At 53.5% G+C, this 12,610-nt stretch overlaps 1 protein-coding gene across 7 annotated transcripts in view; it reads right to left on the bottom strand.

Annotated features, from left to right (window-relative positions):
• Tspoap1 (TSPO associated protein 1) overlaps nucleotides 1-12,610 on the bottom strand; it is a 25,723-nt gene continuing 13,113 nt past the window's right edge. For 5 of the 7 annotated variants that reach the window (XM_028772317.1, XM_028772319.1, XM_028772320.1 and 2 more), the window contains 15 exons: nucleotides 10,490-11,320; nucleotides 10,183-10,334; nucleotides 9,498-9,863; nucleotides 9,169-9,411; nucleotides 8,410-8,595; nucleotides 7,047-7,886; nucleotides 6,349-6,448; nucleotides 6,097-6,248; nucleotides 5,325-5,493; nucleotides 4,759-4,830; nucleotides 4,366-4,398; nucleotides 4,091-4,194; nucleotides 3,932-4,003; nucleotides 3,627-3,731; nucleotides 1-1,160 (listed from right to left, as the gene is read on the bottom strand). In XM_028772317.1, the coding sequence (XP_028628150.1) occupies nucleotides 984-1,160; nucleotides 3,627-3,731; nucleotides 3,932-4,003; nucleotides 4,091-4,194; nucleotides 4,366-4,398; nucleotides 4,759-4,830; nucleotides 5,325-5,493; nucleotides 6,097-6,248; nucleotides 6,349-6,448; nucleotides 7,047-7,886; nucleotides 8,410-8,595; nucleotides 9,169-9,411; nucleotides 9,498-9,863; nucleotides 10,183-10,334; nucleotides 10,490-11,320 (3,602 nt within the window). In that variant the 3' untranslated portion in view covers nucleotides 1-983. Of the gene's footprint in view, nucleotides 1,161-2,357; nucleotides 2,407-2,959; nucleotides 3,022-3,626; nucleotides 3,732-3,931; nucleotides 4,004-4,090; nucleotides 4,195-4,365; nucleotides 4,399-4,758; nucleotides 4,831-5,324; nucleotides 5,494-6,096; nucleotides 6,249-6,348; nucleotides 6,449-7,046; nucleotides 7,887-8,409; nucleotides 8,596-9,168; nucleotides 9,412-9,497; nucleotides 9,864-10,182; nucleotides 10,335-10,489; nucleotides 11,321-12,610 lie in introns of all 7 variants that reach the window. The other 2 variants (XR_003712009.1, XM_028772321.1) reach the window with 2 other exon arrangements.

The following is a 12,610-nucleotide window of genomic DNA, read 5'->3' as shown; positions in this document are numbered from 1 at the left end:
TCAATTTTGTGAAAATAGACTTTATTATAGTAAAATGTCTTTTTAAACAAATGCCCCCACCATCCCACACCCCTGGAGACCAGGGGAGAGGTGAGGGTTCAATCAAACATCTCCCACCACAGCAAAGAAAACATGCAAAGAGACTCGCCCAGACAAGGGGTGAAAGATGGGATGGTTAGAGTAAGGGGAGACACCCCTACCCACTCTGAACAGGGAGTTATGAAAATAGCTGCATAAATCCGTCCTTTCCCTCAGCCCCTGGACCCCAACAGGGACTGGAAGAAAATGATGCAAGAGAGAAGTTGAATCCAATGAGCAAAATAAGGCAAACCCAACTCCTGCTTTCCGCCCCCTGGTCCCCTGGGTTTGGGGGGATGGGATCACACAGAGGCCAGGTGGCCTGGGCAGGGAGGGGTGGAGCACTATGGGGCGAGGTCAGGCCCGCTTTGGCATGGCCTTTCTCCTCCCCTGGCCTGTGGGTTGAAGCAGATGGAGGAGCTGGACTGAGGCACTGAGTATGTACATATATACATGGCTCTGCCCCTGCCTCAGAGGACAGTCCAGTGCAAACGATCCTTCGGGGGAGGAAGACAGAGGGAGGACAGCCAGAGCCATCATTAGCGTGGTCCCTGTCTCCACCCAGGGCCTATCCTTGGAGCAGGGAAGGCCGACAAGGGACCTACAGAGCCTGGTAGAAAACTAGGAATAGATTAGGACAGACTGGGAGGCCAGAGGCGTGGGTCCAGTCCTGATCTGACAGTGCTTGGTGCTTGATTACTTACTCAGGGGCTCAGTTCCCTCCTGGAAGAGCCCATCTAGAGAATTTCTTACTAACGATGCATGTATCCCCACCCTCACTCAGTCCCCTGGATCCCTTTGAGTGCCAGCTTGCTCAGAGAACAGGAGTTGGGTTTCCCTGTCCAGCCACTGAGTTGATCTGGAGCTTTCAGGGGCCACTTCTGCCTGTAGGACAGATGGAGGCCTCAGTCTTTTCTGGAGCCCAGCCTTTTGAGGAGTTCCTTTCCTTTGGCGAGGAGACCCTGCTTCTTCTCAGCAATGCCCTGCGACTCCCCCAGTTTGGTCCTGGAGGAACTTCCAGAGCTGAGAGCACAGTGCCAGCCTGAGGGCACTGGAGGCCCTTGTATGGTGATTCTAGAGTCCTGAAATGTAAGAAAGAAGTACGGTAAGGCCAGGGCCAGCTCTTCCCACCCATGCCTTTACTCCTTTGTTCTTCTGTCACAGACCTTGCTGCTGCCACAGACACACATACACACAAATACACACATACACACATGCATCCGCACAGATATACACAGACACATACATAAATATACACCCACATACAGATACACACAGAGACACACTCACAAGACACACACACACACATACACACATACAGACACACACACAAGACATACACACATATAGATACACACACTCACATACATACAGTACACACGGACAAACACACTCACAAAACATACACACATACAAATGCACACAGAGACACACACTCACAAGACACATACAGATGCACATAGACTCACACATACACACACAGACACACTCACAAGACACACACGCATGCACATGCAGCGTGGAGATGAAGGAAGATGACAATGAGAAGCTGCTTAAGGAAGTCCCATGGGACAGAGTCTGAGCTCTGCACTGTCACGAGTAGCTCTAGGTGTGCCCCTTCCCTTCCTGGGCCCTCACTGTAGGTGCCAAGCTGACTCACCTTCTCACACACCATCTATCTCTCTGCCCAGGGAGGAAGAGCAAGGACAAAGACACTTAGAGGTAGGAACGCCCTCACAGACAAAAAGACAGGCACATCTCTATCAAGGCAGTAGGCACAGTGCTCTGAGGGTCTTCAGAGAACCAAGCCAGGGAGAGGTAGTGAGGCTCCGCCCTGAATGGCCCCTGAGGGGCCTCTTGGACAGCCCCTCCCTGCGCACCTTCTTGATAACCCTCCTCCCTGCTCAATCCATAATGCTGAGTCTCCTCCTGACTCAGGCCCACCAGGCATCTTAGTGACCTAAGATGCTCTTTAGTGACCTAAGGGCAGGAAATCGGGCCAACCTGATAATCACCAGGAAACTATTCCCAAATGAACATGACCTGGATGCTTTACCAACTCTTGGCAAACTACAGTTTCTCTTTTCTCTCTATCTCTCACTGCTGCCAAGAGCTTAGCAAGCTCCTGACCAAAACCAGCCAGAGAGCCCAGATGAGAGCTGAGGGACTGGGTACACAACCAAAGCTATCGCTGCGGCCACCATCACCGGTGACTTGGCAGAGGAGACAAAAAGGCATACAGAGTGAGTCTGTCCAGTCCTAAGGGTCAATAAACTTACAGCCAAGGCTCATGGCCACTTCTGATCCTTTCCTGGGAGGGAGAGGGGGCTGGGGAAACAAAAAGAAGGGCTCACTGATCCCCAAAGAAGAGATGCTTAAGAATGCCTGTAGATTTCAACTGTTCAAGCTCTCCCTTTTATCCTCTAAGCACTTAGGAGACAGGAATAAAAGCAGGTGTCTGATATTCTAATAGTTTGGATCACAGAGGACCAGGGTGGGAAGACTATTATTACTGGTGACATGACTGTGTCACTTCCCTGTCACCAATAGTAATCGCAATAATACCACAGCCATGTAGTATCATGATACCACTGAGTCATAACGTGTGGATCGCAGGATGCTCTATAAGCCACATGACAGAACATGAGGAGTCAGCTAAAGTGCGGTGTCATATGCTAGGATGACATGCCACCACATGACAGCTAGCTGGCACTGCCCAGGGTAAAGGTGAGGCAGGGAGGGTGGAGGTCCCATACCCACACCTGGCTCATGGCAAGACCTCCCTCCTCCACTCATGCACTCCATCTGAGATGAAGTCTGGTGTTATGGTGAGGTGGGGAATGGAGGTTACATGAGACACAGAAGGCAGTCCCCCACTTACATGCTGCTCTCTCTACAAATACCTATCTCCGTCTAGCACTGGACTCTTCTCCTCCTCGTTCTCTGAGAACAGGGAACAAAGAGAGGAGACAGGTTACCAACAGGCCTGCATGCTCTTTGTCAGTCACCAAGTGGCTCAGGTACCTGGTGGCTCCAGCTTGATAGAGCCTTTGCGTTTGTGGCCACTGTGTGGGGTTTCTGGTTGAAGCGTGGCCTCTTCATGCCCTTCCTGCTCTCTGAGTCTGGACCTTAATAGCATTCCACCCATCCCAAGGAGACCCATGTAAAGAGAACCCAAGAGGTTGGACTTTGCAGGACAAATGATTTAAATAGAACCTTGGAGGCACCCAGACCTAGCAAGGTGGGAACAGCCTGAATAACTGGCTAGTGGAAAGGTCCTTTTCCACAGGGCTCTTCACTTACATCAGCCCCAGAGTATCATCAGATGGGTCAGATGGCCTGAGAAGAAGGGTCCCTGCCATCACTGATCTGCAGACAGGGCCATATAGGAGGAAATGGTAGCCTAGGAGCCCTCCTCTGCTGAGGACTTAGTGTTCCTTGGTATCATGGACTCAGGCCTCTGAGACTCTCTGCCATACTATCCCAGCCCCAGGATACCAGCAAGGTAGAGACACAATGCTGATTTGTTAGCCCAGCTCCTCACTGACCTGACTCTCAGCTCGAGATGTCCCAGATTCTAGGCCGCCTGCCTCAGGCCCAGGGCCCTCCAAGAAGTTGGATGGAACCAGGCCCCTTTGTCCATTCAACTCCCCCTGAGGAAGAGATGCTGATGAGACTGGGAAGTCCCCAGTCCAGTCCCCTTGACCCTGAGACCCTGGGGAACAGCCTGAGGCCACTAAGGAAAGTAATCCAGCTCATTCCTCCAGCCGTCTGCCAGGAAGGCTTGCCCGTATGCCTACCCAGCCGGTGAACCAGAGTACAGTACACCTTTCTTCCCCCACGAGGATCTTACGTAGTAGAAGCCATCATCATCCATATTCCCAAACACAGTAATGACATCCCCTGCTCTGAAGGGCAGCTCTGCCTGGGAAGGGAGCAAGGGGCAGATGTCAGACCTGGGAAAGCCTTGTGACCCCACTCCCCATCACCGGACATCATCTGAGGCCCTCACCTCCACATCCATATTGGGGGAGTTCTCCCGAGGATTGTAGTCAAATGCAGCCACCATAGGTCGGGAGGTTTTCGGGGCAGCAGAGTGGATCAGCTTAGGAGGACCTACAGAGAGAAGAAAGATGCCCCTGGACTCTTCCATACACTGTCCTCTACACTGAAGACCCATGGCCACCACCCCAAACTCCCCACCAGTCCACTGTCACCACTCTCGAAGAGTGCAGCCTCCCTAGCCCACCTCTTCCCAGACACCCTTGCCCAGAGATGGCTCCTTACCTGGACAGAGCTGTGCAGGACCTTCCAGCTCCACTGTGGAGAGAATGTGACTCTGAGTCCTGCCTGCCTTTCCCTTTGTCCCAGGCTGGGGTGGTGCGGGACAGAGTACTCACCCTCCCATGAAGGACACAGGAGGAGAGATACTTGGAACATCAGCACAGGCCTTTGGTTAAGTAATGAACTGAGACCCAGAGCCAGTAAGAAACATGCTTCAGGGTACTCAGAGCCACAACAAAGACCCCCACTACAGGTGGTCAATGTGGGTGGAAGTCTGCTTTACATCCTGTTAACTATTCAAAATCCTACAGGTGTCTCTTCAGAGAGTCACACGGTGATGCCACACCCCAACCCACATGAGGGATCATAAGGTACCACAGGATGTTGGGGCCTTACCTTTCTTGGACCGGCGAGGTTTGGGGGGAGGCCCAGGTGTGTGTGCTGAGGAGTATACAGAGGGACCATTCCCTGAATGAAGAAGACAGATAGATCTAAGAGAGCAACTGAGGCAGGAGTCAGGAAATAGGGCAGACTAGAGGCCTCTCCCAGGGCTCCCGTGTCATTGTTATCTTGTTTTGCAGTGCTGTGAATCCAGTGCAGGACCTTGCACACTAGGCAAGAGCTCTAAGCCGTTCTCCTGTCCTCTGAGCTTTCTGAGCTAGTTTCTTTCCTCCATTTTATTTTATTTTATTTGCATTTCATACACAAGTTCACTTAAGGACCTGCACCTCATATGTGCAATAAGAGCTAAACTGATCCTCAGGACCTAAATTACATCTTTGTAATCTCTTCCACAGCCAATACCCTGGGGGCAGCTGCAGAAAGATGAGGGACAGGGGAAGGCATGCCAGGCTTCAGTGTCTCCACTACACTCAAGACAAATGAGGCATCACAGATGTATGAGTCTCTCAGGATGGGACAAGCATAGGTGGCAGTGGGTGAGAAGCAGCAGCAGGTCATACCCGAGCCCTCAGTGAGAACATTTGGGGGCAAGAAACCCCGCTGGAGCAGCTGCTGTCTCCCTGCTGGGCTGTCCACAGCCACCTCAGCCACCATGTTGCAGGGGATGTAGCCTGTGCGGCCCCCACTCTCGCCCCGGTAAAAGCCATCAGCATCCTTGTCTCCAAACACCTGGAAGCAGAGGCCGGTTGTCTCAATATGAGTTCTGCCCTCTCCATGCACCCCAGCCCTGATGTAGCACCCCACTTAGAACTGCAGAAGAATGCTCTCCTCTGCAGAGTGGAGCAGAGGAGAGGGCAAGCAGCTAAAACTTGAGGACTAAGAGGAACTTGAGAAAATCGCCTCTTCTGTACCCTCCCCCATCTGCTGTCTACCTCAAAGCTCCCCAGGCTGGATCTCTCCAGCCCCAGGGCACATCAGTCTTCCATCAATACTTGGGGAATAATAAAAATGCTAATATTAACCAGCAGATAATCCCGCTGTGCTGACCATATGGTAGATTAAGGTGCTGTGTGTACCTTGAATCATTCACTCTATAGGCAACTCTGGGAAGTCATAAGGACCATTCCCATTCTACCAGAGAGGAAACAGACCCAGAGAGGTTCTACAGCCTATTCAAAGCTACATGGGCAGAAGCAGAAGCTCAACCAAATCCAACCATCAGGCTCTAGAAAGTCATGCTCTCTGAGCCTCCCTCAACCCTATGCAAAAGGAAGTTTGGAGAAGATTCTGGCTAGAGACAGGAGCTCTGGCCCTGCAGGATAAGTTGGTTACCTTGAGGAGTTGGCCCTCCCTGAAGGGCAGTTCCTCTTCTCCAGCATCAGGGTTCGGTGACATTGATACAGGGTCATAGTCAAACAGAGCTACAAAGACCCTCACAGGTAGGTCCTGATGAGATGGTGCCTCTTGAGGGCTCCTTGGAGGGGCTGTGGAGAGGGTTAGGGACATGGCAATGACCTAGTGAGCTCCATCCAAGGTAGGGGAAAAGCTCCCTTAGATACACCCCGGCCACAATCAGGTGCTCACCCAGCTCAGTGGTACCAGACCTAGGCACCCGGGCCCCTCTCCTCTGGGGTCCCCTCCGCACAGAGTTGTCCTGCCCTCTAGACTCCCCAGTTTCTATTGCCTGCAAAGAGAGGGCAACAGAAGGCAGAGGTGACATTCTATCCCCTGTGGTGGCCCACGCTCCCCGGCTCTGGCCCCGGCAGCAGCGTAAGCAACACAGCAGAACAGGAGCACAGAATTCCTCTCCAGGGGCCTGGGCTAGCCTCACCGAGGCACCAGACACCCACACGGTGGGAGGATAGGCGGGAGGCGCCCGGCTCCCCAATGGATGAGTGCAGTAGAGGGGCCTGAGGTGGCCAAGGAGAATGTGAGGGGACAGTCTCCCATCAGCATCAGGGCTCGTGACTCTCTGAACATGGCATCACAGTCAAGTGTTCTGAAGACACAACTAGCTACTCAGAGGAAAGGGCCACCCTGCCCAAGGTGGCATGTGGCCAGCAGCCAGTGATAACAGAATAGTGTGCATCCCAGTTCCGTTCAGCAGAAGCAGAAAGCAGTGGAATGTGGGTGGGAGGAGACAGGTGAGGCAGCCCTGAGGCCCAGCCCCAGCTCTGCTGATGGAGGTGGCAGCGTGGAATGGGAGTGGCTGGCGGGCAGCAAGCAGAGCCACCAGGCAGCAGCAGGCAGGGGGCCGCCCAAAGCAGGGAATGGGCACAGACCCGGGAGGGTGGCTCCTTCGTTCTGCCAATCGCACTGCGGCCTCTCCGCTCTGGTTCCCCTTTCTCCCAGGCTGGGAGGCGCAGGTAGGCGTTGGGGCCTGAATTGACCTTCGGAGGTCCCCTGGGCCTTCCTACCGCTGCTGTACCCCAGGCCTCCCCATCTGTGGGGTAGCAGGAGCTGTTGATGACGACACCCCCGCTGCCCGCCTCCTGCTCATCCTCAGAATCATACTCAATGCTGATCTCCAAACACTTTGGAGAGAGGCAGCTGACCAAGCTGGATTCTGGAGCAGGGCCACGGGGACACCTCCGGGAAAGACCCGGCCGCCCTCTCCCACCAGGCTCCTGTCCAACCCTGGTGCCCTCAATCACAGGGAGGCTGCCCCTCTCCCGTGGAGGAACCAGCCGTGTAGAGGTCTGGGGCCCGCCATTGCCAAGAAGCCGGCTGCAATGTTCTCGGGAGTCCTGAGGTCGCTTGCGGTTTGGGAGTTTCTCAGGGGAGCCACTTCCTCTCCTCCGGCTGCTTCCACCAACTATTCCCAGCACATCCTCCAGGTGCTCCCTAGCCCCAGAGAGCTCAGGAGACAAAGGACACAGGCCAAGTCCCTGTGGCTGACTGCTATCACAGTCCGGCCCTAGCAATGCGAGTTCAGGCTGGCTAGGGTCTTGGGAAGAGCTGCTGGGCCCTGGTTTCTCCAGTCCTTCCTCCTCATCCTCCTCTTCTTCCTCCTCAGGGATGCTGAACAGCTTCTTGCTGCAGAGCCGCTGCAGAGGCAGCTCCAGAATCTGCTCCAAGATCTCCTCGTCGCTGTCAGTCTCACAAAAGGGGTCTGGCTGGGGCTGGGAGTGGGGAGAAGAGAGCAGCAAGGAAGAGACGTCCAGGAGAAAGATGAGAGGTCTGGGACCTTTGCCCTCAGACGAGGACATGGGATTGGGGCCACACACCCAGCCCTCCCTTAGCTTCCTGCCAAGAGGAAAGAATCAGAGGGGACAGTGGCTGGACCAAAGCCACACACATGTCCAGACTGGACAGAGGACGACATAGGTCCCTGTGGGGCAGGAGCATGAGGGAGCAAACTAGGGCAGTCAGAAAAAATTCTCCATTCCCTCCCGAGCCTCCTAGCACAAGGCCCTGTCTAAGAAGGGTTCGGAGAACTAGGATGCTACATCTGAGAGTAGGGGAAAAAATGAAACGTGCTCCCCTCCCCCACTCCATGAGGGCAGCCGCCCTGAGCCTCTTCACATCCACCGCTTAGGACTGGACCCAGGCCACACACCTAGACTTGCTGGAGCAGCTGCCATGGGAGTGGAGCCCTGTGGAGCCTGAGGACTGGGGCCCACCAGCTCCTCCCCACCCCGTTACCTTGGCTTCATTCTCCCTGATGCTGTTGCCAGCCACCTGCTTCTGGGAGGAACAAGGCCTGGAACCCAGTTCCTCTTCCTCTTCTTCCTCGTCTTCCTCTTCTTCCTGGATGTCTGATAAGTCTGAGTTGCGGTGATCCACAAGGGAGTTCACCAGGCGAACTCCAAGCTCTGCCATATCTTCCTTCTGTAAAAGGCAAGGCTGGTGCTTAACGGCTGCAATCCTAATTAATACTCAGAAGGCTACAGCAGGAGGGTGACAGTCCATCTAAGTCATACACATGTCCAGACTGGACAGAGGACGACATAGGTCCCTGTGGGGCAGGAGCATGAGGGAGCAAGCCGGGGCAGTCAGAAAGAATTCTTCACTCCCTCCCGGGAGGGAGTTCAGGCCAGGCTGGACTACAGAATAAGCCCCTGTCTCCAAACAGGAATATCAAATTGAAAAGAAAAAAAAAAAAGCAGAGTTGAGAAGGAAAATCAGAAAGGGCTCTAGGAAGAGTCAGCTCCAGCCAGAATCATAAAAGGTCCCTTGACAGAGGAAAGAGCCGTGGCCAGAATGCACAATATGGTAGGGGTGGAGGAAGGTAAGCCAGAGAGCGTAACAGGTAACAAAATCCAGAAAAATGTAACAAAGAAGCTGACACACAAAGCAAAAGAGCCTATCCGAGTCAGGCCAGGGAAGAGGACCAGCACAAGGAGCTAACGAAGTGTAGAGAGAGGTAAGTCTTGATTCTACACAGCCTGTCTCCAGCTCTACCTCAGATCTGAGGTTCAGCCCAGAGTCCATATCTCCCCTGTGGCAGGCTTCGGTACTTGGCTCCTTCTGGGTCAGTTCTCCTTGGGTGGAACAAGGAGTGGGGCTAGCATCTCCTGAAGTACAGTCCACTGCCTGCTTAGCCAGGGAGGGAGGAGCCACAGGATCAGGGCCTTCCTGGCTCAAAGTTGGCCCAATAGCCCTCTTCTCCTCTGAGATGCTCCGCACAGCTGCCTCAGCCTCTTCCTGGAATGGATGGCATCGAGAATGAGTTCAAACGCCAACCCTTCCTTCAACTTGCACTTCAAGCTTCCCATTAAAGAGATACGTACCTGAGAGCAAGGGGCTGGAGGCTCCTCCTGCGAGCATTTGGACATCTCTGTGGAAAGGCTTGCAGGGGAATCTTGAGTTCCATGGGGGACAGGATGCCGGAGGGGAAAGTTAGTATCCCCAAGCCCTGGGGAGACTGAAGCAAGGGGTGTTCTGACCTCTGGGCTTGGTTGTGGTGAGAGACAGGACATCCTGGCTGGCTGGCAGGCAGAAGCCAGGGCTGGGGCAACAGGGGCCGGGATGGAGTCAGTGGACTCGCCATGGGGTGACATAGTGCGTACAGTCACCTCATGGCAGGCCTGCAGCAGCTGCAGTTGGGACACCTCCACCAGCACACTGCCTGCTGTGGGGGAAGCCACCTCCATAATCTATAGGGAAGAGGGAAAACAGGGAAGGGACACTAAGATAGCCAAGTAGGGGGTCAGGATAGACAGCTGCTGGCATCCTGACAGCATTTTCCCAAGCCCCTTTCTTGGTCCTCCTGACCACATGGCTTCCGAGTACAAGTATTGCAGTCTTTCATAGGCTGCCAACACCCATGCTCTTAACAGGTTTACTATACGGTGCCCAAAGGCCAGGACTGTACATCTCTGCCAGGCCAGGAAGACAGGCTTCTGACTAAGCATAGAAAGGAAGGACCCACATGCTGCCCCTTAGGCTTAATCAGCTGGAGTCCCCAAGCCATACCTTCTGCCCATCAGCATAGATGGCGTAGCCTGTAACCCGGACACCATTGGAGGTACCAGCAGCATCAATGGTGACAGGGAGCCAACTGATCATCAAGATTCCAGGAGAGGGTCCTGGTTCAGCCTGTACATCCAGTGGGGCATCAGGCAGGCCTGGGAGAAGTGGGGCACAAGAAGAAACAAAGTAGGATTCTCCCTGACAGAAATGATAGCCACATCCCTGAGAATGCATACAAAGCCAGTTTCCCATGAGCACTCATGGCCTGGCCTCCTGGGTTTTGGGGACACAATTACCCCCACATACATACCTGCTGGAAGTGTGGTGAACTGCAAGGTAGCAGTTCGATGCTCTGGTCTCTCCCAGCCTGGTTCCCAAGGCCCCTGAGATGGGATCTGAGCCTCCACTCGGGCCTGATAGAGTGTGCCAGGCCTCAGGTTACAAAAGGTTGCCCAGTAGGTGCTGGGACGAGCAGGTGGGCACTCTTCTCCATTGAGGTAGATGGCATGGGCCAAGTTGCTATTCCCTGGCACCCAGGTGACCTCAGCAGACGTGGCTGTCAACCGATGGATCCGTAGCTGGCTGGGTACCACCCCAGCTCCGGCACCCACCGCCAGGCAACAGCGCAAAGGATCTGAGCTGCCCTTGCTGGTTAGGGCCTGGACAGACACATGGAGAGGCCCAGCCCGCAGGTCCATATTTTCAAGCACAGCTTTGGGGGGCACCCCAGGCCCCAAGGCCTGACGAAGTTCCCCATTGACAAAGATATGGAAGCCACGTAGATCTACTCTCTCAGGAGGCAACTCCCAGGCCAGCACCACACTGTGGGCTAGCTGCTTGAGGACCGTGATTTGTCGGGGGTAAGGCACAGCCAGAGGCTCGCCCAGTCCCTCTGGTGGGGGGCTCAGACTGAGTTCATCTCCTGCAGCCTCTTCCTCTGGTCTGGGCTGGCTACGTCCCCCGCTGCTCTGGCCCCCACTACTGCAACCACCCCCGCCTCCACTCAGAAAACTGAGTTCAGGGCCAGAGCTGTGCGATGAATCGGCCAGCTCCCGAGGGAGGGTGGACAGAAGGTCATCATCAGACACACGCTCTACAAAGTTGGAGGGGACCAGGCCCCTTCGACCATCCATGAGCTCCCCTGGCAGAGGAAGGGGGAGGAGGGACCAGGGGAAGGGAAGACAGACAAAGAAGAAGCAAAGAAAAGCTGATCTGGAAATGCGTTTTCTCAATGGCTACTTCATAAGCATCTGATTCTAGTCAACCTTTATCCATCAGTGATTTTAAGTTACAAAGGCAATCAAGATTCTAATTAGAAAAAAAAAAAGATTCTAATTAGAGAGCTACAGTTGGCTTTTGTGGGTGTGGTGGCAGGGTTCTCATCCCTCAGGATGTGGCCACTTAAATCTCACTGTGTTTATGGATCACTTAGACTATGGATCGCTAGGATTCAGATTGTAAGTAAGCCCAGTCTGGGAGGTATCGAGTTTCAGTATTTCCATGCAGCTGCCAGGCAAGGTTGGCACCGCAAGGACCTTCGAGAACATCTGTGTCCTAAAGCAATGAATACTGAACTATTTCTAGGAAAAATGTCATGATGTCCATAACCCACTTAGTTCTTTTTCCCCATTTACATACAGATCAAGCAAGCATGGCAAGGTGCAGACAACTGGAAAATCTAGGTGGGAGGTATGTAGACATTCATAGCACTGGGCTTTGATGTTTTGTTTCACTTCATTCTGTTGTGATTTCATATTGCCCAGGCTGGCCTTGAATTCACTGTGTAACTCAGGATGACTCTGAGCTTCTGATTCCACACCCCACCGCACCCCCCACCCCACACACACACCTCACAAACGCTAGAATAACAAAGGTGAATCACCCATGGTTTTACGCAGTGCTGGGACTAAACCAATAGCTTTGCACATAGTAGGCAGGTGCTCTACCAAATAAGGTACACCCCTACCCCTCTGGATGTATTCTACATATTTAGAAACTTTCATACTAAAAGGCTCAAGTATCTGGGGGCAGTGGTACATGCCTATCATCTTAGCTCTCAGCAGGTCAGAGACAGGTGGATGGGGCTAGCCTGGATTAGATAGCGATATCTCATCTCATAGTGATATCATATCTCAAAAGTGAGGATGGCTCATGAGGGGCTAGAGAGGACTCGGCAGCTGAGAGAGCTGGCTGCTCTTCCAGAGGACCCAGGTCCAATTCCCAGCACCCACATGGTGGCTCACAACTGTCTGTAATTCCAGTTCTAGGGGATCCAATGTCCTCACACAGATGTCACATCAATCCACAAAAAAAATAAAAATAAAACAATCATTTTGCCAGGCAGTGGTAATGTACACCTTTAATCCCAGCACTCAGGAGACAGAGGCAGGCAGATCTCTGTGAGTTTGAGGCCAGCCTGCTCTACAGAGGG

This window comes from Grammomys surdaster, unplaced genomic scaffold, assembly GCF_004785775.1.
Source record: "Grammomys surdaster isolate TR1022 unplaced genomic scaffold, NIH_TR_1.0 213, whole genome shotgun sequence".
NCBI lineage: Eukaryota > Metazoa > Chordata > Mammalia > Rodentia > Muridae > Grammomys > Grammomys surdaster.
Note: the sequence above shows the minus strand (reverse complement) of the source record. Positions and strands in the feature narration are given on the sequence as shown.